The sequence below is a fragment of the Bos taurus genome, chromosome 18 (genome assembly GCF_002263795.3).
Source record: "Bos taurus isolate L1 Dominette 01449 registration number 42190680 breed Hereford chromosome 18, ARS-UCD2.0, whole genome shotgun sequence".
NCBI lineage: Eukaryota > Metazoa > Chordata > Mammalia > Artiodactyla > Bovidae > Bos > Bos taurus.
The window spans coordinates 55,814,695-55,841,627 of NC_037345.1; the positions used below are offsets into that span (position 1 = coordinate 55,814,695).

At 50.2% G+C, this 26,933-nt stretch overlaps 2 protein-coding genes and 1 non-coding gene across 7 annotated transcripts; 1 reads left to right on the forward strand and 2 right to left on the reverse strand.

The window, feature by feature from the left end:
* Nucleotides 1-948: 948 nt before the first annotated feature.
* TEAD2 (TEA domain transcription factor 2) lies at nucleotides 949-26,923 on the reverse strand. Of its 5 annotated transcripts, none has more exons than XM_059876486.1 (13): nucleotides 26,836-26,923; nucleotides 24,964-25,201; nucleotides 24,513-24,577; nucleotides 23,990-24,052; nucleotides 22,870-22,881; nucleotides 22,533-22,640; nucleotides 22,375-22,433; nucleotides 19,901-19,965; nucleotides 18,707-18,855; nucleotides 16,008-16,181; nucleotides 14,796-14,957; nucleotides 13,959-14,111; nucleotides 949-1,155 (listed from the first exon to the last, which is right to left on the reverse strand). In XM_059876486.1, exons 2-13 carry the CDS (start codon nucleotides 25,193-25,195, stop codon nucleotides 1,045-1,047), a joined length of 1,353 nt encoding a protein of 450 aa, XP_059732469.1. In that variant the 5' UTR covers nucleotides 25,196-25,201; nucleotides 26,836-26,923; the 3' UTR covers nucleotides 949-1,044. The 5 variants fall into 5 exon arrangements, with proteins under 5 accessions (XP_059732469.1, XP_005219190.1, NP_001096817.1 ...); XM_005219133.5 differs by lacking the exon at nucleotides 949-1,155 and adding an exon at nucleotides 12,643-13,447 and having other exon boundaries at nucleotides 26,836-26,920; NM_001103347.1 differs by lacking the exons at nucleotides 949-1,155; nucleotides 26,836-26,923 and adding exons at nucleotides 12,643-13,447; nucleotides 26,792-26,809.
* Nucleotides 7,555-12,653, forward strand: CD37 (CD37 molecule). Its single transcript, NM_001046011.2, has 8 exons — nucleotides 7,555-7,730; nucleotides 7,833-7,905; nucleotides 8,937-9,061; nucleotides 9,189-9,263; nucleotides 9,780-9,884; nucleotides 10,593-10,826; nucleotides 11,172-11,255; nucleotides 12,267-12,653. The coding sequence occupies exons 1-8, from the start codon at nucleotides 7,662-7,664 to the stop codon at nucleotides 12,342-12,344; spliced, it is 843 nt and encodes a 280-aa protein (NP_001039476.1). The 5' UTR covers nucleotides 7,555-7,661; the 3' UTR covers nucleotides 12,345-12,653.
* Nucleotides 16,184-16,261, reverse strand: MIR2330 (microRNA mir-2330). Its single transcript, NR_030854.1, has one exon. It is a non-coding gene; the product is annotated as a microRNA mir-2330 (primary transcript).
* Nucleotides 26,924-26,933: the final 10 nt, after the last annotated feature.

Genomic DNA, 26,933 nt, shown 5'->3' on the forward strand with positions numbered 1-26,933 from the left:
AGACATTACTTCGCCAACAAAGGTCTGTCTAGTCAAGGCTATGGTTTTTCCAGTGGTCATGTATGGATGTGAGAGTTGGACTGTGAAGAAGGCTGAGCGCCGAAGAATTGATGCTTTTGAACTGTGGTGTTGGAGAAGACTCTTGAGAGTCCCTTGGACTGCAAGGAGATCCGACTAGTCCATTCTGAAGGAGATCAGCCCTGGGATTTCTTTGGAGGGAATGATGCTGAAGCTGAAACTCCAATACTTTGGTCACCTCATGCGAAGAGTTGACTCATTGGAAAGGACTCTGATGCTGGGAGGGATTGGGGGCAGGAGGAGAAGGGGATGACAGAGGATGAGATGGCCGGATGGCATCACTGACTTGATGGACGTGAGTCTGAGTGAACTCCGGGGGTTGGTGATGGACAGGGAGGCCTGGCATGCTGTGATTCATGGGGTCGCGAAGAGTCGGATACGACTGAGCGACTGAACTGAACTGAACTGAGAAGAGTATTTTACATTTTTGCAAATCTCTTTTAACACCTGGCTTAATAGACGACAGTTGCATTATCATATGTGCTTGGGGTGTTGGGGGTGGTGCGGCTTGTCAAAATAGTTCACATGCTGTAGCTTCCAAAATACATCGCTGTATACTCAAGAGAAAGTGAGAGTGACATGGCAAATAACATCTTAATAGTATTATGAAAATAATTTTCACTTCATGAACCCCTGAAAGTGTCTCAGGAACCACCAGCAGTCCTTAGGCCACATTCTGAGGACTACAGGCTTAGATCATTATGACTGAACAAAAAGATATAAAGAAAAATGCTAGGTGCTATAAAAATACATCACAATCTGAGGGAAATTATCCAATCCTTCAACTCAGAGACCTAATTTGGAGAAAGCATGACTGAGTCTAAGCTCATACTACTCATCACACAACAGGCCAATAAATCCAGAGACAAATTGCTGGGGCAGGAATAGAAACTTTATTTGGAAAGCCAACATACCAAGAAGATGGTGGACTAGTGTCCCTAAGAACCATCTTACCCAAGTTAAAATTCAGGCTTCTTTTATATTAAGAGAGGAGGTAGGGTGTAGCTGGTTGTTGCAAACTTCTTGGTGCAGGAATCTGTTCTTGAAGCTGTCCATGTGGGTCTGGTCACAGTGTTCCTATAAGCGTCCAACAAGACAAGTTATTTTCTGTTCTGCAGCTCTTTATCTTCATATGAACGGAAGAGTGTTATACTTCTAAAGGTCAGAGCCTTGAGAATGGACTATCGTGTATTTCAGGCTATAGGCAACATTCTTTTACAAAGGTGCGGAGCCAGGATGACTAAGCACAGGGAATAGAGCACAAAGTTTAGACCTAAAGGAATAGATCCGATATGCAGTTAGGGTTGTTCTTCTCTGTTACAAGAGGAGTTCTCTGAGGAAGTAACACTGGAACTGAGACATAAAGGATAATTTACTAAGTGTAAAATGGAATATGAACATCTCAGTCCCTGAGGCTATGCAAAGGCCCTGCAGCAGGAAAATTTGTGAATTCTAGACACCAGGAAAAATGTCAGTCAGTAATTGTTTTAAATTGTATCTATTTTTGGTTGTGCTGGGTCTTTGTTGCTGCATGGGCTTTTCTCTAGCTGCAGAGAGTGGGGGCTACCCTGTAGTTATGGTTCAGGGCCTTCTCATTGCAGTGGCTTCTCTTGTTGTGGAACACAGGCTCTAGGTGCACGGGCTCAGTAGTTTCAGCTCCCAGGCTCTAGAGCACAGTCTCAGTGGTTGTGGCACACAGGCTTAGTTGCTCCATGGCATATGGGATCTTCCTGGATCAGGGCGCTAACCCTTGTCCCCTGCATTGGCAGGTGGATTCTTTACCACTGAGCCATCAGGGAAGTCTCAGTAAATATTTAATGAATGATGTACCCTACACTGCCCTAGACCCTCAGGATGCTGTTGTGAAAAAGATTTTACATTTTAGTTGCAAAAGCAGGAAACATAAACAAATAAGAATTTCTGAGCATGGGAGTGCTGTTAAGAAAGCAAGACAGAGTGTTATCAGGGGACAAGACAGAGAACTGTAGACAGTAGTCAAGTAAGACCTCTCTGAGGAAGTGACATTGGCAGAGACTTGAAGGAGATGAGGAAAGCAACCAGGAACAACATGAGGAAGAGCATTCCAAGCAGAGGGAACAGCAATGACAAAGGTCTGGAGGCAGAAGTATACTTGATAGGTTCTTGAAACAGTAAGGAAGCCAATATAACTGGATCCCAGTGATTGAAGGGAAGGTGGGTAATAGGTGAGATAAGAGAAGTAATAAGGGTCAGAGTATTTTATGGAGGCCCTTGGAGGTCATGGTAGGAAGTTGGGTTTTTTTCCCTGAGTGAGATAAGAAGCTATTAGAGGGTTCTGAGTCAAGAAGTGACTCATGTTTTAACAGAAGGATTCCTATGGCTTCTAGGCAGACAATAGGATGTGTGTGGGCTAAGGGTAGTTTCCAGGCATTCCTTGGCTTATATCTGCATAACTCCAATCTCTGCCTCTGTCTTCTTCTCCTCTAGGAGTGCCTTTGCTTTGAGTGTCTCTTTTAAGAATATTTGTCATTAGATTTAAGGCCCACTCAGATTATCCAGAATAATCTCATTTTGAAATCCTTAACTACATCTTCAAAGACCCTTTTTCCAAATAGGGTTAAAAAAACAAGTAGGGTCACATTCACAGGTTCCAGTGGTTCGGACAAGAACATTGAGTCGGTGATGCCATCCAGCCATCTCATCCTCTGTCGTCCCCTTCTCCTCCTGCCCCCAATCCCTCCCAGCATCAGAGTCCTTTCCAATGAGTCAACTCTTCGCATGAGGTGGCCAAAGTACTGGAGTTTCAGCTTTAGCATCATTCCCTCCAAAGAAATCCCAGGGCTGATCTCCTTCAGAATGGCTGTGAATTTGAGGGACCACATTCAACCCACTACAGTAGGTCTGGGATGAGGACTGAGAATATTAACAAATGCCCAGCTGAGGCTGATGTGTGGGGACCGCAACCAGTGATATAGAGAAGTCAAGTAAGATGGGGACCAAGAATTGACCACATGGATATCATTGGTGACTTTGACCAAAGTGGTTTTGGTGAACAAGTCAGAATGAAAGTCATATTGAGAGACTTGGAAGAGAGGAAGTAGCAGTGAGTATAGCCAAATTTTTAATGGATTTTGTTATCAAGAAGAGGAAGAAATGGGACAGAGGTGTAGAAGGATGTGTGGTCAATGAATGAGTTTTTAGATGGAAGAAATAATAGCATGATTGTGTGCTAATAGGAAAGTATTGGTAGGGAGGGAAATTTTGATGATTCACAGGAAGGAGTCAACCATGTGATACCACACTAACAGAATGAAGGATAAAAAAGCATACGATCATTTCATTAGATGAAGAAAAAGCTCTTGAGAAAACTCAACATCCTTTCATGATAAAAATTTCCAACAAATTAGGTATAGACGGAATGTAACTCAACATAATGAAGACTATATGAGAAACCCTCAGCTAACAGCATACTCAATGGTGAAAGGTTAAAAACCTTTTCTCTAAGATCAGGAACAATACAAAAATGCCTGCTCTCACCATTTCTATTCAACATAGTCTTAGCCACAACAATTAGGCAAGAAAAAGAAATAAAACTTATCCAAATCAAAAAGGAAGAAAATTATCTGTTTGCAGACAACATGATCTATTGTAGAAAACCCTAAAAACCTATAAAAAAAAAACCCTGTTAAAACTAACAAATGAATTCAATAAAGTTACAGGATAAAAATCAACAGAAAAAAGTCAATTGCATTTCTATACACTAACAACAAACTATCTTTAAAAAAATTATGAAAGCAATTCCATTGGTAACTGTGTCAAAAACAATAAAACACTGGAAGACCTGTAAATTGAAATCTATAAGACACTGAGGAAAGAAACTGAATAAGACACAAATAAATGCAAAGATATCCCATGTTCTTGGACTGAAAGAACCAATATTGTGAAAATCCCCAAAGTGCCCAAAATAATCTACAGATTCAGTGTAATCCCTATCAAAATTCTCATTGCATTTTTCACAGAAATAGGAAAAAAACTATCTTAAAATTTGTATGGAACTACAAAATACCCTGAATAGCCAAAGCAATCTCAAGAAAGAACACGATGGGAGACATCGTACTTCCTGATTTCAAACTTTGTAATATATACAAAGTCATAGTGATCAAAGCAATATGGTAGTGGCATAAAAACTAGCACATAAACCAGTGAAACATAATAGAGAGCCCATAAATTTACTCATGCATATACAGTCAACTAATTTTTATAAGGGTGCCAAGAACACATGATAGGAAAAGAACAGTCTCTTCAATAAATGGGAAAACTGCATACCCAGATGCAAAAGAATGAAACTGAACCACTATCATACGCCACTCACAAAAGTCGAGAAGGATTAGACTTAAATGTAAAACCTGAAACTATAAAACTAGAAGAAAGCATAGGAAAACAGTTCCTTGAGTTTCACCAAATTGGTCTTGGTAGTAATTTATTGGATAAGACACCAAAAGCACAGGAAACAAAAGCTAAAATAAACAAGTGAGATCACATCAAACCAAAGATCTTTTGCATACCAGAAGAAACAATCAAGGGCTTCTCTGGTGGCTCAGTGGTAAAGAATCCACTTGCCAATACAGGAGACACGGGTTCCATCCCTGGGAAGGTCCCACATGCAGAGTAACTAAGTCCATGCACCACAAGTATTGAGCCTGTGCGCTAGAGCCCGGCGTTGCAATTACTGAAGCCCAAGCGCCCTACAGCCCGAGCTCTGCAACAAGAAAACCCACTGCAATGAGAAGTCTGCATACCGCAACTAGAGAAAAGCTGGTGCAGTAACAAAGACCCAGCCCAGCCAAAAATAAATAAATACAACTTTTTTAAAAAAGGAAATGATATATTGAAAAGACACCCTTTTCAATGGAGAATGGGATAAAATATTTGCAAACCATGTATCTGATAAAGGGCTAACATTCAAATTACATAAATAATTCCTATAACTCAACAGCAAAAAAAGCCAATAACTCAATTTGAAAAAATGGGGGAAGGATTTGAATAGACAATTTTTTTCTGAAGAAAACATCCAAGTGGCCAATAGAGGCATGAAAAGGTGCTCAGCATCACTAATCATGTGTGTGTGCACATGTGTGTATGCTCAGTTGCTCAGTCGCATCCAACTCTTTGCAACCCCATGGACTATAGTCCACCAGACTCCTCTGTCCATGGGTTTTCCCAGGCAAAAGTACTGGAGAGGGTTGCCATTTCCTTCTCCAGGGGTTCTTCCTGACCCAGAGATTGAACCCACATCTGTTACGTCTTGCATTGGCAGGCGGATTCTTTACCACTAGTGCCACCTAGGAAGCCGCACTATTCATGAGGGAAATGTAAATCAAAACTATCAAAACCATAAGATACCACCTCGTAAGAGTTAGGATAGCTGGTATCAAAAAGAGAAGAGATATCAAGTCTTGGCAAGGATATGGATAAAAAGGAATCATTGCGCACTTTTGTGTGAATGTAAATTGGTGACGCCACTATGGCAAACAATATGGAGATGCCTCAAAAAGTTAAAAATAGAAGCACCATATGCTCCAGCAATCCCACTCTGGGTATATATTTAAAGGAAATGAAATCAGTTTCTTGAAGGGATATCTTTTCACTCATGTTCATTGCAGCATTATTCACAATAGCCAAGATATGGAAGCAATCTAAATGTCCTTCAACAGATGAACGGATCAAGAAAATGTGATATATATATATATATATTTCTAATATATGTATTACAATGGAATATTATTCAGCCATATAAAAGAAGATAGTCCTGCCACTTGGAACAGTATGGATGAACCTGAGGGGGACATTATGCTAAATGAAATTAGCCACAGATAGAAAGGTAAATACTGGTATCATTTATATGTAGAATCTTTAAAAAAAAAATTTAAGTCCAATTTCATAGAAACAGATTATAGAATGGTAGGATGGGTTGGGGAGTAAGGAAAATGGGGAGACATAGATCTAAGGGTATAAATGTTCAGTTATAAGAGGAGTAAGTTCTGATCTGAGGGTCTAAATGTACAGTATGGTAACATAGTTAATACACTATTGTGTGCTGGAAAGTTGCTGAGAGTACATTTAAGTGTTCCACACACACACACACACAAACACTGTTTACTATGTGAGATGAAGAACATGTTAATTATCTTGAGCATGGTAATCATTCCACTATATATATGTATATATATAATACACATATATAAAATCGTCCCGTATACTTTAAATATACATAATCATACTTGTCCGTTATTCCTCAATAAAATTGGGGCTAAAAAAAAGAAAGCCTAGAGTTAAAAATCAGAATATTACTAATATGAATTGATTTTTTATGACATTAATAAGAAAATAAATTACATTTAGAGCCTTAAAAAAAAAAAAGGTAGATGAGATTGCTCAGAAGAGAGAGGGGGAACTGGCTCTCTAAGGAGGTCTGGTTTTCCTGGGTACATGTCGAGATGGTAGGAACATCCATAATGTTAAATAAACATCTATGGGGATTTGGGACTTGACAAGTGAGAAGCCTGCAGGATGTCAGGGGAGATTTCAGAGGCTGCTGGCTGTGGAGCTCAGGCCTAAAGATGATCAGGTATTGCAAACCTGGATCTAACGGCCAAGGTCCTGGGCTCAGTCTTGACTCCTGTGGGGCCTCCCCTTCTTGGGGCCTCGTTGCTGAAGCAGGAAGTACTGCCCTAGGCTCAGCTTCCGCTCTGGGTGTTTTGGTACTGCCAAATCACCCCTTTGCACTGGGGATCTTCCCACTTGGGGCCTGCAGCACTTTCACTTCCCCCAGGTGCCCAGCCCCTGCCCCAGCACATGGGAGCACCTTGGTCTACCTTGTTGCTAAGAACTGGACACAGATTCGGAGAGCGGGAAATGATAGGAAGGTGGGGGTGGGTAGATAAACAGAAGAAGAAGGAGAGCCATGCAGATAACGGGCCAGAAACCAGAGAGGAAGAGGATGCAGACCTGGTGGGGAAGGGGACAGAGAACTAGAGGTAAAGAGAGTGATAAAGATCCACAGAGAAAAGAACAGAGACCCAGAGATCGCAAAGGCCAGGAAGTGGTGGAGGGGTGGGGGGGGCGGGGGGCAGAGATGAATGCAGAGATGGCAGGTCTTTGCAGGCAGTGAGGTCAGAGTGTCTGTGAGGTCGGCTGCTGCCCAGGGCCAGCCTGGGGTCCTGGTGCCCAGAGTAGGTGGGCTGCAAGTACATCAGGATGCCCTATGGGTCACCCAACCTGAGCCATGGAGATCTGGGAGGAACTGCCTGGCATGTCCTTGGTGCCCATCAATTCCAAGACCCCTCAGGTACTGGGGTGTGCATCCCAGTGGGTCAGGCAAGGGGAGATGGGGATGAAGACCCAGAAGAAAGTCACCCTGCATGTAGAGAGGCAGGGGGTGGGGCTCCAGCCCCAGCACTTCCTCTTTCTCTGAGTTCTTCCTTTCTCTTCTGTCTCAGTCTCTCCCCCTCTCTCTCTCTCAAGGTCTCTCTGCCTGTTCTCCCTACTGCCACCACCCCTTCTGTCCTGTCCCTCCCACCGGTGTCTCACCCCTCTAGGAGAAGATGTCAGCCCACGATGGCTGCCTCAGCCTCGTCAAGTACCTCCTCTTCGTCTTCAACCTCTTCTTCTTCGTAAGTTGCCTCTTGGCTCCGGAGCCCAGGCCCCAGCCCCTGCCGTAGCCACCCCATTTCATTCCCCTGTGTCACCCACCAGCCATACTCTCCTCTCCCCAGGTCCTAGGCAGTCTTATCTTCTGCTTCGGCATCTGGATACTCATCGACAAAACCAGCTTCGTGTCCTTCGTGGGTAAGGGGGCTGAGGCAGTCCGGGGCTGGGTGGGGACGTTGTGGGTCGGGGTGGGGGGGTGGAGCGGTCTTCCTGGAGCAGATATGAACAGGGCTCTCCTCCTAGGGGACTCCTAGGGTCTCCCTCATCCCAGGGAGGCCTGCAGTGCCCAGCTTTCTTGTTTGATCTTAGGCTCTGCTCCACTCCTTGCTACGGCCACAACTTCTGAGCCTCAGATTCTTCCTCTGGCAAATGAGTTGTGCGTACCAATAACAATAATAGTGGCCATTTCTCAGGGACTTAGGTACCAGACAGCTCAGTGTCACACTTTAGGTGACATGTAGGTGTCAGATCTTGGGCAGAGATGCTCACCAGATTCTCCCATAAGTCTTCCCTCTCTTGAGGTTCAGAGAGGGGAAGTCACTGGATGTCACACAGCAAGGAAGTAGAAAAGCAGATTAACACTAATAATCATTGTAGGAAAATAATACTGGGTAGTAGTCAAAATCCCAATAACTCATATTTAATAAATGTTTACAAGATTTATTAAATATGAGGAGGACTAGAGGACTGGTGTAGAGGAGCAGACTGAACACATGTCTCCCATGTGTTCCTCAAAACAACTTTAGGAAATAGATATCATTATTCCCTAGGTCTCAGGGAGGTTTAGGTGGCTGATCCAATGTTGCAGAACTAGTGATGAGGCTGAAACTACCGAGGGTGAGGAGGGGCTGAAGGAGGAAAGCGGGACTGAGAACAAGAGGGAAAGACAGAGACCAGGAAGAAAGAGGGACAGAGATCCAGAAAGAAGGGAACACAGACCTAAAGACAGAGAGGGCCAGAGACCAGCGAGAGGTGGGAAGAATTCCAGGAGACAGAGATTCAGTGTAGGACAGGGACAGAGACTCAGAGAAAAGGATACCAGGAGACCAGGAAGAGGCCCCCCCACCCCAAGTTTACTGTTCCCCTCTTGGGAGGTGTGTGGGTGGGGAATGGGGCTGTCTGGAGCTGTGCACATGGAGCCCAATGTCACTGCCTCCCATTTCTCCCAGGCTTGTCCTTCATGCCCTTGCAGATCTGGTCCAAGGTCCTGGCCGTCTCAGGAATCCTCACCATGGGTCTTGCCCTCCTGGGCTGTGTGGGGGCCCTGAAGGAGTTCCGCTGCCTCCTGGGCCTGGTGAGTTCCCCTCCACCCTTCCACCTCTAGGATCGTTCACATCTTGTCCTTAAATAGAGCCCTGGCAGCCCCTTCATCTTGGGGAGTTCAGCCTGACCTGCCCACTCTGTCTTCCTCCCTGCTCCAGTATTTTGGGACACTGCTGCTCCTGTTTGCCACACAGATCACCCTAGGAATCCTCATCTCCACTCAGAGAGTCCAGGTGAGCTCATCTTCTCCTCTCCTCACCCGAGCTAGTGGGTGGGGAGGGAGAGAGTGGAAACAGACAGAAGCAAAGGCAGACAGGGGCTAAGACAGACAAAGATAAATAACAGAGAGAGATAGAGAAGACAGAAAGACAGAGACTGGTAGAGAGACACAGAGAAGGATCTAGAGACAGACAGGGTCAGAGAAAGACTCACCAACACAAAGGAAGACAGAGATCCAAAGGGAAACAGAAGCGAGGAAAGAAAACCCTTGGAGAAACAGCTCCAAGAAAGAGAAACTTAATGAGATCGTGGGAGACAGTGGAGACCCGGAAAGACAAACGGGGGAAACAGGCAGAGGGCGGTTTGGAGGGACAGAGACATAGCTAGCCATTCAGTGAAACACCGAGGCTGCCACGAAGATGCTCAGAGACCACCAGAGGCTGGGACGGCTACGGAGTGGCTGGGGTGGGTTGGAGCAGAGGGCAGTGGGGAAGCAGGTGGGGGATTCAGCCTCACTCTCGGCCTATCAGCTGAAGAAGAAAGTGAAGGACGTCGTGCAGAAGACCATCCAAAACTACCGCACTCATCCGGAGGAGACGGCGGCGGAGGAGAGCTGGGACTACGTGCAGTTTCAGGTGCATGAGGCCCCGCCCACCAGGATCCTTCCCTCTAGCTCTGGGATTCTGACTTGGCTCCGCCCTCTGCCTGGAGGAGACTTGGCCCCGACGGGATCCAAGCTCCCAGCTCTAGGACCCTAACGTAACCCTACCCACCTAAGCCACCTCCAGCCCGTGGAGACTTGGCCCAGTCCCCCAGCTCTCAACCCCTGCAGTGACTCCTCCCCCTGGCTCGACAGACTCCGCCCTCAGTCCCAAGGCCCTAGCCTGACCCCACTCTCTGCCCAGTAGCGACTCTGGTTCCCAAGGGACCAGGCCCAAGCGAGATTCCTTTCCCTGGTCACTCACATGGCCCCGCCCTCCCATCCATTATCCCCCTACTTACAGCTGGTTTGTACTGCCTACCTAATCCTCCAAAGCACGATTCTGCAGCTCTTTCCCCAGCCTCAAGACCCCCGCCCCCATGACACCTCTCTCCCAACCTCATGTACCCCTACTGTCCCTTGGCCCTGCTGTGATCCCACCCCAGCCCAGTTTTGTTAGCCCTCTACTCCTCAATATGACCCAGTACCCAGTCACACCCATCACCTAGTCCTCTGATCCCCCAAAGCATCTTGCATCTCTCTAGTCCTTGTTCCTGACTTTTTTTTTTTTTTTTGGTAGTTGCTTTACAATGTTGTGTTAACTTCTGCTGTACCCTGTTCCTCTGACTTTTGTTCTTCTCAGCTGCGCTGCTGTGGCTGGGAGTCTCCTCAGGACTGGTTCCATATCCCCAGCATGAGACGCAACGAGTCCGAAGGGGACCGCGTGCCCTGCTCCTGCTATAACTCATCGGCGACCAACGACTCCACAATCTTCGATAAGATCTCCCCCCAGTTTAGCCGGCTCGGATCACTGGCGCAGCCCCGACACAATGTAGAAGTTTGCTCGGTCCCCGCGAACAGCTACATCTACCAACAGGTGGGGAAGATGTGGAGCGCAGGACCAGAGGGGTCTGACAGGGTGGGCCTACGGGAAAGGGCTGTTTTACAACAGGGGCAGAAGCCCTACAAGGGGCGAGACCTTTTGGAAGGGCGGGGGCCTAAAGAAAAGGCCCAGGCGAAAGGGCAGAATCTGGAACGCTGATACCTGGGGATGAGGTCTTCAGCTTGGATGGACTGAAGCCCAGAGACTAGAGACCCCTGATAACTAGGGAATGGGGTGGTACCTGAAAGAGGGGTTAAGGCGGGACTGAGGACAGTGGGCTCCGGGCTTGAGGGCAAATCCCAAAAGTAACCTACCTATAACCTGTCCCTGTATCCTCAGGGCTGCGAACGGAATCTCTCCAACTGGTTGACCAACAACCTCATCTCCATAGTGGGCATTTGTCTCGGCGTGGGTCTACTCGAGGTGATCTGGTCCCGCCCCCACTCGCGATTGGCCTAGATGGCCCTGCCCCAAATTGCGCGTCCAACCAGTCTCTGGGAAAGGCGCATGCATTGATAGAAGTACAGCCAATCCAGGCCTTCCTGGGACTCCACCTGGCCTAGCCTCTGTGAGCCCTGATTGGTTGCACGGGAGCAGGCGTTCCCGCCCTTCCTCACGAGGCTCCCATTGGTCCTCCTTGATATCTGGGGATATACCTTGCTATTGGCCGCAATATCCCCCTTTCCCCGCAGGTGAGTGTAGCGGGGTTGAGCCTGCTATTACCGCGCAGCCTGTTGCACCGCGAACCCCAGCCGCAGGTGCCGGGTGCCTACAGTTCGAGCTCCGGGCGCAGCGGCGTGCTGAGCAGCAGTGGGCGTAGCGGCAGTCTGTGGGGTGGCTGGGGCATGGCTGACGCCTGCCCCAACTGGGGGGACAAGGCCCCGCTGGGCAAGCTGCCTAAGGTGCTGGGGCTCTGGTTGCTTTGGGATCAAGACGAGGAACAACTTGAGACCAGAAGTGCAGGCGCAGAGATGGAGGCCGAGATGGAATTAGAGGCAGAGACGGAGGAGGAGATAGATGAGTCTCCAGAATAAAGGACCCTGGGCTTTCTCTGGATCACACTCCTTCTCAGACTCTAGACCCTATGCTAGACGGAGCTGAGCTCCCCCTACCCCGCCCTATTCGCCCTTCCTGCTTCAAACTCTATTCCCACCCCTCCCCGGCCTGCCCATATCTTTGGTGTCCCACCCAATTACCCCTAGCCCTTTTACACTAATGCCGCCACATTCTCCAAACTGCCGTCCCTGAGTCTTTCACCACCAGGCCCACCTCCTACCTACTCCCTTCTCCACACCTCCCAAGGCAAAGCCCCGCCCAACTCGCGGGTCCTCGTTTTCTGCCCCTGGCCCGACCCCCTAGATTTTTTTCCCTAGGGACCCCCCGATTCTCCTGGCACTCTCTCGACCTCTCTGACCTCGTCTCCTTTCTCTGTAGCTCAGCTTCATGACGCTCTCCATATTCCTGTGCAGAAACCTGGACCACGTCTACGATCGGCTCGCTCGGTACCGCTAGGCCCCGCCCTTCCCGAAGCCCCATCCCGACCCCCTCAAGTGTCCAGGGCATTTGAGTTCCCTGTCGCCTGTAAATATTTGTTTAATCCCCAGTTGGCCCCAGCCACTGAGCCCTCATTCCCCTCGGGGACCCAGGTGTCTGCCTTTCCCGCTGCTGTCACCTTGCCCCCCGTGGGACCTGGGGTTTCCGGCCACCAGCTTCCTGCCCTGAAAGACACCTCATTTCCTTGCCTCAGCTGTCAGCCTACCACCTCCCACTAGATTTATTTTTAGCCCAAGCCCCAAATAAATCCCCTGCGTTTTGGTAAAATAGCTTTATCCTCTGTCAAAACACAAACCAACACATTTGAGCGGGGGTGGGGAGAGGAGAGGGAGGCAACACAGTCTAGCCCCACGGCACATTTAGAAGAGGGCATGAGATTAAAAAGCCTCACCCCACTGCTTGCCCAGCTGAGAAAAGTCACAACCCTAACACCCACTTATAAATATCTCGTTATATTAAAAAAAAATAATAATATATTTCCAGGGCCCACCTGACTCTGCCCCTGCACAGAAAGGGTTAACCTTCAATATTTGATGTCAGGGTTCCCGGGATGGAGGTGGTAAGAAGAGGGAGATTGAGAAGAGGGAGATGTGGAAAAACAGGGAGGGACGAGCTCATGTGTCACTGGGGCCCTCCAAGACATCCAGAACAAAGAAAAGGGAGGGCACCTGTCTGAGACAGAAACCAGTGCTATCCCAGGGGTTGTCTCACTCCTGTCCTCAGTGCCTAATGCTCTGGGGTGATCTGTCCTTTCAGACACCCCTGTGAGGTTCCAAGATCAGGATCCGTCTTCCCCTCTCAGTCCTAGCCCATTCCACTCACCACCCAGCTTTTACAGTCCTAACAGGGAGCAGTCCCCTCCCCACGTAAGAAGCATGGGGAAAGCTGGAGGTCCTGCCTGGGAGGAGAGGGTATTCTGGAGGGTGAGCCACTTTTGGGGTCCCCCTTCAGTCCCTGACCAGGCGATAAATGTGGTGCTGGGCCCCCCGCTCACTGGTGGAGACTTCAAAGACATAGGCGGTGCAGAGCAACAGTTCCTGGGTGTCTCTGTTTGTCACCACCTGTCAAGGAGGCCAGGAGAAAGGGGTTTATGCTTGGAACAGAGAGCAGGGAACACTGTGGACCCCCCAACCAAGATGTCATGGGATAAGGGGTCCCCACCATGTCATGTTCCCCCAGGTCGACGGGATGCCCCACATGCCAGGCTCTAGGTCTGAGGGTCTGCAGGGAAGGGCCTCACATCACATGGTGTATCATGTTACAGGGTCATCACACTCCCCAGACTTAAAGGATATCCTACCATACATAACATGTTCCATGGGCTCAGGTTAGGTTCCCTGTGAAGGGGGGTCCCCTAAGCTGAAGATCCACTGTGGGGCGTCCTTCAGGTCAGTTTTCCTCTTATGAGAATGCTGTGGAACCCCCACGATATCAGTTTCCTGGGTAAAGGGGTCCCCTAAGTGACGGGTCAAGCGTGAGGTGCCCCCGTATCAGTTTCACAGGCTGAGGGTCAGTCGTGGGCACTCCCCTCCACATCAGGGGCCCTGCTCAGGCAGGGAACCAGCGCATCACCTGCAGGATGGTGAAGTTCTCCAGGACGCTGTTCATCATATAACGCTCGGGCAGCTGCCGCAATTTGTGCAGAAAATTCACCAGGTACTCGCACATGGGTGAGCGCAGCAGGCGGTACACGAACCTTCCATCCTCCAGCTGGGCACGCTCCGTCTGAACCAGGGGTTGGGAAAGTAGGGAGGACAGTGACTCAGAGACACAGGGGTTCACCCCCAGAGTCCGAACCCACTCTGTGCGACTTCTCAGATGCCACACCCACTCCCCATTGCCGTCTGCTCTCCATTGCCCCATCTGCAGTGACCAGAGATGAAAGCCTGAACCCTCAGGTACCCAGTTCAGGATTACTGAGCCTGCAATGAAGGACCCCTCTAGCCTCTCAGAGCTGTCCTCTGAACCCTCAAAGACCTCTGAACTCATGGGATCTCCAGGTCCTCAGATACCCTCAAACCCTCCAGAGATCCCTCCATGAGCTCCCCAAACCCTGTATGACCTCTGTACTTGAGACCCCTCAAGACCTCAGCAACCTCTAAGTGTGACCCCTAACCACCGTGCCCTGAGGATTCTTTCATATCCACAAGAACCTTTTGAATCTTAGTGACAGTAAATCTCTGTACCACACAGTAACCTTAAACCCTCAAAGTGACCCCTATAGATAACTTTGGAACTCCAGATTAGCTCTAAGTCCATGTGTGAAAGAGGCTAGGGTACCCCCGCCCCACCACGCAGACCCTCAAAGGCCCGGAGCTGTTGTAACTCCTGGGCCGTTTAGTCTGCACCCTCCCGAGTAGCAGATGGCTGGGTGCTTACCCACCCAGAGTGCCACCCCTCCAGCCTCACCTCCACCTTCTCCACCACCTGCTTGCCGAAGGAGCAGACCTTGGAGGAACAGGTGAGGGTCATGTGTTCCAGGCTCTCATACTGGCTGCTCACTCCATAGAAGCCACCGCTGCTGCCGCCTGCCCCCACCTCCTCACCACTTGGGCCCCAGTTCAAGTCCGCCTGGGGGATGGGGAGGTACAGGTAAGTTGGAAGGGATGGCCCTTATAAACAGTGGGAACTCTTCTCAAGTGGGAACTCTGCCCCGCAGGCTGGTGACGCCTATTGCTTTGCAATCAACCATCTGTCTTCCTTAACAAAGTCCCCACCTCTCCAGTTTCTGGAAAAAAAAACCCACCCTTCCTTCCAGCAGTTGGGTCCCCCAATGTCCCTGACCCTCTCTCCCCGGTAACTTCCCCATCAAAGAGGCCCCGGAATTCAAGTTTTTCTCCTGAAACCTCCAGCTCAGGAGGTCAGCCCCTGCCAAGAGCCTAGTTACTAAGGAGGTAGCTATTCCCTAGCAACCAGAGGCTCTCCCTCAAGGCCCTTCATGACCCTGGTTGCTAAGACAAGCGCCTACTCCCTAGCAGCAGGGCCTGGTGAGGTCTGGGGAAGCCCGATGCCTCTGGAAAACTCTCCCAGGCCCTTTTGTCCAATTCTCAGAGGTCACATCCCATCATAATCCCAGTGGCCAAGTGGACAAACAGCCCAGGGATCGAACCCTCACCCCCTGCAGTGGAAGCGCAGAGTCTCAACCACTGGACCGCCAGGGAAGTCCCAAGGCCAGACAGTCTTAGGAACAGGGCCTGGTGGAACCCAGCAAAGCCTCATCCTCTCTTTAGAAACCAAACACTCCAGGATTCATTTGCTAAGGGGATGGGGCCATTCATCAGCAACGAGGCTTGGTGTGGTCAGATGGGACACAGGGAAATCTGAAATGCCACAAGCCAATCCCCAGGGCCGTATCAGTCGCACGACTGGGTGTAGCAAAGTCTAGTGGAGTCTGCGGAGGATGGAGGTCCCCACACCTGCACTGGTCCCATCCATCCCACCCTGGGGGCAAAACTCCTTCCTGTTCCTTGCTGCTAAGGGAGCTGACACTGGGAGCCATGAGAACTGGTAAAGCTCAGGCTGACCTGGGCAGGTCCTGAGACTGTCTCCCTTAGAGCCAGTGGCCTGAGCTGGGAGGCCACGTGACTTATGAGCCCTTTTGTTTTTAGTGGTGGAACTCACCCAGAATTTGACCAGGAAGAAGGCATGGGGGGGCCCACGATCATACAGCTCCCGCAGACCGCCCTTTTTCTCAGGGAATTTGTCGTAGATCTGCCGGACATCCACACTCTCGAGGGGGGGCGCTCCAGGGCTGGGGCAGTGCTGGCTGATGTGTACAAACAGGTGCCTCTGGTACTAAGGAGGGACGGCCAGGGGTAAGGAGTGGGAGATGGGCTGGACCCCCAGTCCTCACTGCCCAAGCCCATCCCTCACTCCATCACCATCTTCCACAGCTCCTGCAAACTGTTCCACTGGGCCCAGCTCTCAGGCACTGTCCCCACTCCCTGCTGCCCTTTCACTCCCACAGTCCATCAGGCCCCAAGCCCTGTCCTTAGTGCCCAGTTCTCTGCCCTGTCGCCTGATCTCCATCCCCACAGCCCTTTCCTCTCCCACCCTCACCCCAGCCTTCTCCTTGGCCTCCCAGCCTCCAGTCTCTCCTCTCCAGTTCATCACTCACATGGCTCCAGAGCTGACCAACCCTGCTCATAATCCTCCCATGGCTCCCCAGTGCCTCCCAGGACAAAGCCCACAGCCCCTCAACCTGACCCTATATTAAAAACGTTTTCATGGATGGATGGATGGGAATCCACACAGCCCACATCAGGACTTCCTATCTGTTCCTTTTTTTTGGGGGGGGCTGCACCAGGTCTTAGTTGCCATATGTGGGATCCTCAATCTTTGCTGTGGCATGTCGGTCTAGTTCCCTGACCAGGGATCAAACTCCGGCCCCCTGCTTTGGGAGCGTGGACTCTCAACTAGTGGACCACCAGAGAAGTCCCTCTGCTTCTATTCTTATCACTTCTGTTCATACCCTGAAAATATTCCCCTTCTTCTTTTCCAGAACTAATCCCCTCTCTGATCTTCCCAGGCTCAAGTCCATCCAAATCTGCCTTTTCCTGGAAGCCTCCCTGGATCGCAATCAGATGGCATCTCTCTACCCTCCCTTTCCCATGGTTCCCCATAACCCTCTAGACAAAGCCTGGGTCCCTCACTCAGCTTGGCAATGCCAGCTTCTCCAGAATCAGCTCCCACCATATTCGATTATTTGTTTTCCTGAAAACTTCATGCTGTTTCTATCTCTGTGTCTGAAGCATCCAGTTCTGCACATGGCAAAATCCTATGTAACCCTCAAAACTCAACTCAAATGTTGTCATCTCAGGGATGTCTTCACTCACTCCCCAGATATGATTCTTCTGTACACTCAGAAACACATGAGCTTCCCTTATCCCAGTACATACATGACATCTATCAAAACTGCAGGGACTATTCTGGGTCCCAGGGCTACAAGGCAAAGTCTCTGACCTCAGGGAGCTACTGGCAGAAACAGGAAAATTTTTAAATCTTTCCTTAGATGATAGAACCTTCAGAGAGTGATGTATGCTATGAAAAACTAAAGCACAGGGATGAGGGGAAGAGTGATGGTAGTTGGCATTTCCATAAAGTGGCATGGGAAAGCCCATCTGAGAAGATAATCAAGCAAAGCAATGAATGGGTGGAAAGAGAGAATGGGGATATCTGGGATATCTTGCACATCCAGGTGCAAAGGCTCTGAACCAGGAGCGGGTCTGGCATGTTTCCAAACGGGCGTGGAGGTCAGTATGGCCAGACCAGAGTAAACAAAGTTGAGAGGACAGGAAGTAAGGTCAGAACAGGAATAAGGGCCAGACCACCCAGAGCCTTGTCGGCAACTGAATGATGCTAGCTTTTGCTCAAAGTGAGATGGGAGGGTTTTAACCTAATTTGACGGGTTTTACCAGGACCACGATATACAGAAACTGGTGTTTAGATCTCTGTGGCAGATACTGCTGTGTTCACAAACCCCATTTCCTTTTCCCACCACTAAACTACACTTCCCAGGCTCCTTTGCAGTTAGATGTGACCATGTGACTAAGTTCTGGCCAATGGGATGTGAGCAGACCTGATAGTCGCCACATCCAACCCAGACTCATAAAACTTGCATAGTTCTTGACTCTCTGCCTTCCACCATCTGCCAGCCAGATGCAGAGCATCCAGCAGCATCTTCTAGAGTGCTAGAAAATGGCAGAGCCACAAAATGGAAGAAGCCTGGATTTCCCAAATCATTCTGTGGAAGGCTCCTTAACGACCAGCCATATTGAAATGTCAATGAGTGAGAAACTTCTATGATGGTCAACCCCTGCAGGTTGGGAGTTATTACTTCTAACAGTCAGTCCACTTGGGCTGTTATTGGCACCTGTCTTCATCCTAAGCCAGGAAAGCTCACACCTAGAAAGATTTTCTTCCCCAGGTTCCCAGTATCCACCACAAAGCCTAGTGCACAGTTGGCATTCAAAAATGTTTACTTAATGAATGAGCGATGTCCTGAGGGATTTCTCTGGTTTTCCCAACCCATGACCCCATGACCTCCCAGTTCCTTTATTCTAGTAGTTCTCAAAGTGTGGTCCCTGGACCAGCAGCACCAACATCACCTGGTAGCTTGTTAGAAATGCAGATTCTCAGATCCTACACCAGATCAACTGAATCAGAAATTTTAGGAGTGGACCTAGCAAACTATGTTTTAACAAGCTCTCCATGTTATTCTGATGCATGGTAAAATTGGAGAACCACTACTTTATGCTTGCCCTCGCTAGAACCGTCTTCATTCCAAAACCCTCCTGTGACTATGCCAAAATTGTACTCACAGAGTCAGTTGCATCCGGTGGTTCCACAAAGGCCGAGAACTCCACCAGCTGCAACCGAGCAGTGCCCAGAGCCCGAGCCTGCCAGGCTGGGGGTGATGGGGCAGGTGGGGGCAAAGCGGGAGGTGAGAGGGCTTGGGGGGGCTCGTACCCTAGAGAGAGAGAAGAACAAACAGTAAAAATTGCTAATGTTGATTGACTCTGTCAAGCACTGTTCTCTCTTGCCTGCCTCCTCTTAGAAGCTGAAAAAGCTAAATACTCACTTTCCCAGCCTCCCTTGCAGCTAGAGGTGGCCATGTGACACAGTCCTAACCAATGAGACGTTATGGAAAATCTGCTGGGGGGCTTCTGGGAAGGAGTTTCTTCCTGAATGAAAAAGATAGAACTTTGGGAGGAGAGAGCATTTGGCTCTGGCCAAGTCCTGCTTGGGATGTGATGCCTGGAGTCACAACAGCCATCTTGGGATAAGACAGAGGCCACTAGAGAGATGCCAGTCCTGGTATTGCTGAGCTGCTAAACCAGCAAAGGAGCAGTCCACCTCCAGACTTTTTGTTACATGGAATCATAAAGCCTTTACTATTTAAGGCACTATTAATTTGGATATTCTGTAACTTGGAGCCAAAAGCATTCCCACTTGATGAATCTGTGAAACCTGAGAGTTCTTTCACCAATGTGAGTTCTTAGGACCACCCAGCATGGACTTCTGGAAATCATCTTTGCTACCAGGTGGACAGAGCCTGCCAGAGAATGAAGCCACCTTAGAGGAAAGCAGCACCAAGCAACTCCTGTTGCTACCATTTGAGCTCCTGTATCCAGCCATGCCTGAAGCCCTAACTCCTGAAATTTCAGTTACCTGAACCAATAGAATCTCTCCATTTTGTTTTTTACTTTTTTGGGTCATCTAGCTTGAATTAGATTTTTATCACTTGCAGCTGAAAGAATCTTGATTAACATATCAATGTCCCTGATATCCTTCAGGTTAGCAAGTGATCAAACATAAACCCAGTAGATCTGGTTACAGAAGCAAGGATCTCAACCACTACAAATTCTGGGACATCTTTCCACACTCCCACAGGCCCTGCCTCAGATCTAGATCTCAATAAGACAGTGTCCCCTAACTCATGGAAGGTAGAAAGAAAGGCAGCTGGAGCTGAGAAGAGAGGGGAAAACAAGGCAGGGCAGAGAAAAGGCTCTTACCTGGGAGGTCAGTAGATGGAGGAGTCAGTGACAAGGAGAACGGTGTCTGCGAGAAGGGCTTCACACTGAAGGAGAAAGGAAGCTGGGGGTCAGCAAGAAGGAAAGATGCTAATCATACCAGCTAACAATTACTGAGGGGCCATGGCAAGCCAGACCCTGTGCAAGCACATTATGGGCACGATTTCCTTGAAGACTCACAGCCTATCAAGGTAGGTGTGATGATTGCTCTTCTCATTTTGTATAGGAGGAAACAGACAAACAGGGGTCAACTGACCTGCCCAAAGTCACACAGCTGGTATGGCGGAACCTGGGTTCAAACCCAGATCAGCCCCAACCACAAAGCCTGTGATCTTAAGGGGCCCCCAACTTTTCTGGCACCAGGGGCCGGTTTCATGGAAGACAGTTCTTCTCCAGACCAGAGGTGGGAGGGAGGGGAACAGTTTCTGGATGATTCAAGTACATTACATTTATTGTGTGCTTTATTTCTATTATTATTACATCAACTCCACCTCAGATCATTAGGCATTAGATCCTGGAACTTGGGGACCCCTGGTCTCGAGGATATTCTGGTACCTCTCACAAAATGGCAGAAAGAGAACACAAATGGGGTCTCAAGAGGTGGGAAGAAACCAAAACATAGGGAACTTGGAGAAAGAGGAGGCTGAAGGCTCAGGAAGGTAGGGAGAAAAAGACCAGCGGGACATCAGGCCAAAGTTCAGGGTAAGGGAGCAGTACAATAGAATCTAAAACAGTGCTGTCCATCTCACAATAGCCAAACATGGAAGCAACCTGTGTGTCCATCAACAGATGAACAGGTAAAGAAAATGTGGTACATATATACAGTGGAATACTACTCAGTCATAAAAAAGAATGAAATAATGCCATTTGCAGCCACATGGATAGACCTAGAGATGATCAGACTAAGTGAAATAAGTCAGACAGAGAAAGACAAATACTATATTATATCACTTACATGTGGAATACAAAATATGACTCAAAGGAACTTATCTACAAAACAGAAGCAGTCACAGACCCAGGGAACAGATCAGCAGATACAAACTATTATATATAGGATGGATAAACAACAAGGTCCTACTACATAGCACAGGGAACTATTTTCAATATCCTCTGATAGACCATAATGGCAAAGAATGTGCAAAAGAATGTATATATATGTGTAGCTGATAACTTTGCTATATACCCAAAACTAACATTGTAAATCAACTATACTTCAATTAAAAAAATTTTTTTAATAGACATTCTGAAAAACATAATACTGAGAGAAGAAAACTAGCATATGGATCACACTTCAATTTTGTGTTTACATAGGTGATGATTTAATTAACATTCATTGTCCCACATTTGACTACTAACTCCATAAAGACGGGATCCCGGTACCCAGGGCAATGCATGCTGAACCACCTCTCCTTCCAGCCCAACCTCCTCCCCTGCAAACCTGTGGTTCCTTTGGCCCCCAGAGACTTGTTCAGACAATTTTCTGTGCCCACATACAGCAGCAGCTCCTAATGAACTTTCTTCTCTCCCAGCCTGGACCCCACAGCCTGTCTTTCTCTGGTAAGACTCGCCATGCTCCTGCCTCACCATCCTGAGGCCACACTGCTCCACCAATGCCCACCTAGCCTGGATCCACTGCCACCTCTCTGGGCTGAAGACTCCATGAACCTCTGTGGCCCATTTCTAGTCTTCCAGACCGAAGGACAGGGAAGTCTGGTGTGCTGCAGTCCATAGGGTTGCAAAGTGTTGGACACGACTAAGCAACTGAACAACAAACAACAGGACTAGAAGCATATCCTGTCACCCTCAGGGCTCTCGGAGATGAAAAGGGGCCCATTTCCTTCCTTCTGACCCTGAGAGAAGATAAGGATCCCTGCTCTACCCTCAGGCCCAAGAACCACCTTTATGGGATGACAATGAGCCTTCCCATGAGCCTCTGGGGCTCCACTCATTCCTCTGGACCTACAGAGGTTCCCAACACTTTGGATCTACAACTGCCTTTCCCATGAGCCTCTGGGACTCAGACAATCTCTCTGGGAGGCCATTACCCCCATGGACATCCTACAGGACTCTCACATTCATCAAATCCCACTCTGAGCTCATTTCCGCCCCAAACCCACTCCTCCCCCAGGCTGCACATCTCTGGATGGTCCCACCTACCCCAGTCACCAGCCAGACCCCAAGCACTGCCCTTGCCTCCTCCCTCCTTACCCCAGCAGACCCCAGCCTCATTTCTCCTCCTCCTATCTCTCTGTCCCCGCTCAGACCAGCTCCTCTTCTCCAGACCACTGCCCCAAACTCCTCCTTGGGATCCAAATCCAGACAGCCTGACTCCAGAGGCTACCTTCACAAGGGAGTTAGGAGCTGGAAGGTGGAGCAAGAAAGGTCTGGGTAGGGAGGAGGGAGGGGGTTGTAGGGGGATGGGGAGCAGGTGCTGAGCTGGAATAGAAAGAACTTACTCAGGAACATTCCACGGGGGCCCAGAACTCCCCGACCAAAACTGGAAAAGCTCCGGGGTCTGAAAAAGAGACAAAGAAGTGTGGTGTCAATCAATTTCCTGTTGCAACTGCAACCCCTTCCCTCCAGCCCTGAACCCCACAATTCCCGCCCAGGCCACCTGAGGACCGGCGGGACCCAGTTTGGCCTGCAGGGAAGGTGCTGAGATGAGCTGGGCAGAGGACATGGTGGCCATTGTCTGGAAAGCCTTGTCCTTGGAAACCTGGTCCTGGAGGAGAAGTTGGAGGTCCATGTTAATGGGGAGTCCCAGTGGATACAGGAAGGGTGGGACAAGGACAAGGCAGGGCAAACCTGGGGAGATGCAGAGTTGGGGAGTCAAGACAAAGCGTTGGGGCGGGTTTAGGTCCCTCTCACTACAGCCCCCTGCCCCTCCTGGCCTCCTCAGGAATGTTTGTCTGGGTAAGGGAGCGAGTGGGAGGATGGGCAGGGGGACTTACCACATTCAGGGCCTGCCCATGGTGGGGGGGGGAGGGTGCCAAAGAAGGAAAGAAAACATAACTTAGGAAATGAGGCCCGGACTCCTCCCATCCAGCCCCTCAACACACACCTTCCTGCCCTCCCAGCCCCTACAGCCCAGCCACCCTGAGCTGAGCAAAGGGAGGAAGGGGGAGGAAGGGATGAATATGGAACAAGAAATAGAGAAGGCCAAACCTAGAGGGGGAAAGGGGCTCCCCCATCCGGAATATAAGACAGCAATGAGGGTTCCTAGGTTTCAGAAATAGCCGGAAGTGAAGGCTTCTGAATATGCAGACCACAGGAAATGAGACTATTAGACCCGGAGGGAAGAGACGCTGAAGGTTTCCCAGCCCAGACAGGGCAGAGGAGGAACAGCAAGCCCCAGAAAAGACCAAAGACTGGAAGTGAAGGTTTTCAGACTTAGAAAGGGAAGGGGACCTTCTGGATACAAAAAGACCAGGAAGCGGTGGTCCCCAAGTCCTAGGGAAGAGCAAGAAAAGACCTCAACTCGGAAGAGAAGAAAAACGAGGATCTCAGGCCAAGAGGGCACAGGAAATCCAGAGGATGCAAAAAAAAAAAAGTAAAGGGATATGAACATCTCCAAAAGGAAATGAAGATTTCTGGGCACAGAAAGTGCAGGCGGGCCACATGGGAAGATGAACCAGGAGACGAAGAGGAGATCTTCACAGCACAAGAGGGGAAAGAGCAATGACACCAGGGAGAGAAGAGGGAGAGGAGGGGAAGGAAGACAGGAGCAGTCAGAGGAGAAGCCCAACACCCCATCCTTCTGGCCTGTCCTAAGCTAAATCTCAGTCCCACTCTCTCTATGACATTTTTCTACCCAGGGTCTCTGTTCACCCCCTGGCTGGGCCACGAACCCCCCACCTTGGGTCTCTGCTCTCCTGCCCTGTATGCCTCTCTGGGTGACTCTGTCCCCCTCTCCAGGTCTCTGCCCCCACACCCTGGGTCTCCGCTCTTTCTCTGGATCTCTACTGCCCTCTCTCTCTCTGGGTCTCTGTCTCCCCTCTCTGGTGCCTGTCCTCCTCTCTCAAAGTGCCTGCTTCCCTCTCAAGGTGTCTGTCACAGTTCCTTGACCTCTACCTTGAGCTTGGACTGGATTTCCCTCGATTTCCTTCGGGCCAAAACCTGGATGTGACTAGAGACCTGAAGGGAGAGACAAAGAAGCAGATTCAGGCCACAGCCACTCACGCCTTGCATCCCCTACCCCTTCCCTCCCTCCCCCCATCCAGGTGCCCCCATGAAGCTGGTGAACACGAAAGATGACAAATACACAGAATGGGCCCGTCATCTCTGCGCTTCGGAACAGATGTGTCCATAAAGACCTTTCTCTTCTCATGAACACTACTAATCATCCCCAGATCCAGTAAATCCAGGTCTTATTTCCCTTTCACACCTTGTTCTCTTTGGCCCTCTGTTCAGTCTTACCCTCTGGTTCCCATGCAACTGCTAAGAGAACTATATACCAAAACAGGCGCAGTTAGCGCACACTAACCAAGGTGCAGCACATGAACAAGCCGCTCCTCTAACCTGAATCTGCCAGGAGGATGAGAGCCTAAGAAGACAAGCCCACCCCAGACAGAAGCCCACCAGACAGTCCTGAAACCTGTTTGCGAGTTCGGGTCTTTCCCGTCCTCAGCTTGATGTAGCGGGCAATCAGTTCATTCCGACCTGAAAAGTCAAAGATGGAAGAGAGTTAGACCTTCAGCAGAACTTCCCAACAAAGAAGACACCAGGGAAGGAGAGAGACGCAACATATCCTCAGCAAGCCGCGGGCTACACAGGAGAGGAGTTATGACTGCAGGCTTTGGAGCCAGGCAGCCTGGGTTCAGATCCCAGTTCTGCCACACACTGGCTCTGTGTGGCCTCAGGCAAATCACTTAGCCTTGCTGGGCTTTGGGTTCCTCATCTGTGCAAACGGTGATGCTAACTCCTACCTGAGTTATCGTGAGCACACGATGTGCTTTTATGTGAACAGTGATTAGAGCTTCCGCCAATGTTCCTTAATATTTTTACTAACCGGTGGGGGCTAAGGCAAAAACGAGGGCTGGACTCACCATACATCTTGCCTTCATCAGACAGGATGATTTTCCGCCGGCCACAGGGCGGGTAGATGGCCAGGGCCTCCTGGAAGCTCTGCTCGATGTCTGGACTCCAGACACCTTCTGCATCTGGGCCCCCGTCGCCCCCCGCCCCCTCACTGCCGCCGGTGCCCTCCTCGCTTCCTTCCTCACTTCCTGTCCAGCCGCTGCCATCGTCCAGAGGGGCCCCAGCGCGGGGTTCCCCCATCTGGGCCTGGAGGAACACAGAGTTCAGCAAGGTTCCCCGGATCCACCCAGAGAGACCTCAGAACAGAGGTCCAGATCACTGGGTCTGAGGGGAGAGGCTGGGGGCACCTGGACTCCCGGATCTGAGGGAGGAGGGGGCTGGAGGCTGAACTCCTGGATCTGAGGGAAGCAGGAGACTGGGAGCCTGGATTCCTGGGTCCTGGAGAAAAAGGGGCTGGATTTCTGGGGAAGTTTAGGGTGAGAGGGTTCTCCTCTGTATTCTCAGTGGAGCCTAGATTGTGATGAAGTCTTGAAGACCCCAGAACAATGCCTAGGGTCCAGGAGGGCTGAAACTTTGGCTGTGGATTACTGGTTTAAAGAAGATAGGCGTCAGAGCCTAGCTGCAGGGAAGGGGGACGTGGGTGAGATCTTCTCAGTCCCATGCCAAGAACAGGTGCCAGGGTGTGAGCAGCAGCTGCTAGAAAAGGAGGGGCACAGGCCCCAGGAAGGCTGAGGGCAGATCCAGACACAGAGACTCAGAGAGGACAGAGATCCAGAGAGAGGAAACACAGACCTAATGTCCGGGGACAGAAACCCAGAGGGAGGGGGACCAGAGATCCAGAGACAGGGGGACAGAGACCTAGAGAGAGAAGGACAGAGACTCAGGGCAGAAACTCAAGCCAAGACCAGGAAAGACCCACAGAACCACAGACTGGGGGGCAGGGGCGCCCTGCCATCAGGAGAGCCAGAACAAAGGGCCCAGGCGTCCCCTCCCCCAGTTTCCCACAACCCCTATCAGGGGAGGGACTGGCCAGCGAGGGCGCCTCCCCTCTGGCCCCCAGCCCCGCCCCTTCCCTCCCCTCCCCCCCGTCCCTGCGCCGTGGGCTCTGATCCAACTCAAGTTCCCAGTGACTTTCCGGAGGCCGGGAACAGGGGGAAACTTTTTCCAATACAGTCAGATCCCGCCTCCCTGGCGGCTCCACGTCTTCCACGGCTTTCCCAGGACCCCAGAGTCCGGACTCCCATCCCCCTCCTCCCTCGGACCCCGGAGCCCCGGTCCAGACAGACAAAGACCCCAGGCCGAGCCCAGTGGCGCTGCGGCATTCAGGACCCCCGTAGGCCAAAATCCCAGCCCAGCTCTCCCCCATGTGGCCAGACAAAGGGACGGAGGAGCCGAGTCAGAAAGGTTCCCCTTAATTTCCCGCCCCAGGTCCCAAACCTCCAGAGAGACAAGATAAGGATCCAGAAAGTCCCGGAGCCCCCTTTGGGCCACCCAGGAGGCCTCCTTTCTCCACGAGGAGGACCAAACGTCCATAAATGACACGCACAAATCAATTCGGTCAGAAACAAGCATGGGGCCCTTTCTCACTTGAAACCGACACCTCCACAGACACTCACACCCCTCAGCGTCCCCAGCCCTTACTCCCAGGCGCACACTCCCAAACTCAGACACATCAACAGACACCCCAACTCTGGCGAAAGTTGCAACTCCACACTTAGACTCGGTCAAGAGCGCAAATTCCGGCCCCCCGGCATAAAGAGGGCGGCAAGCAATTCAGAGACCATCCCACGAACACCTCAACTCATAAGGTGTAACTTCCCACTCGAACTCACACACCCCAAAGCACGATCCCCGACTCCCGCCGGCGCCTTCCTACCTACCTCCCGGCCTGGGGCTGGGGAGCCGCGGGCGGGCGGGGCTGCGAGGGAGAAAGTTGCCCGGGAGCTTTGTTTGGGAAAAGTGGGAGGGACCGGAGGGG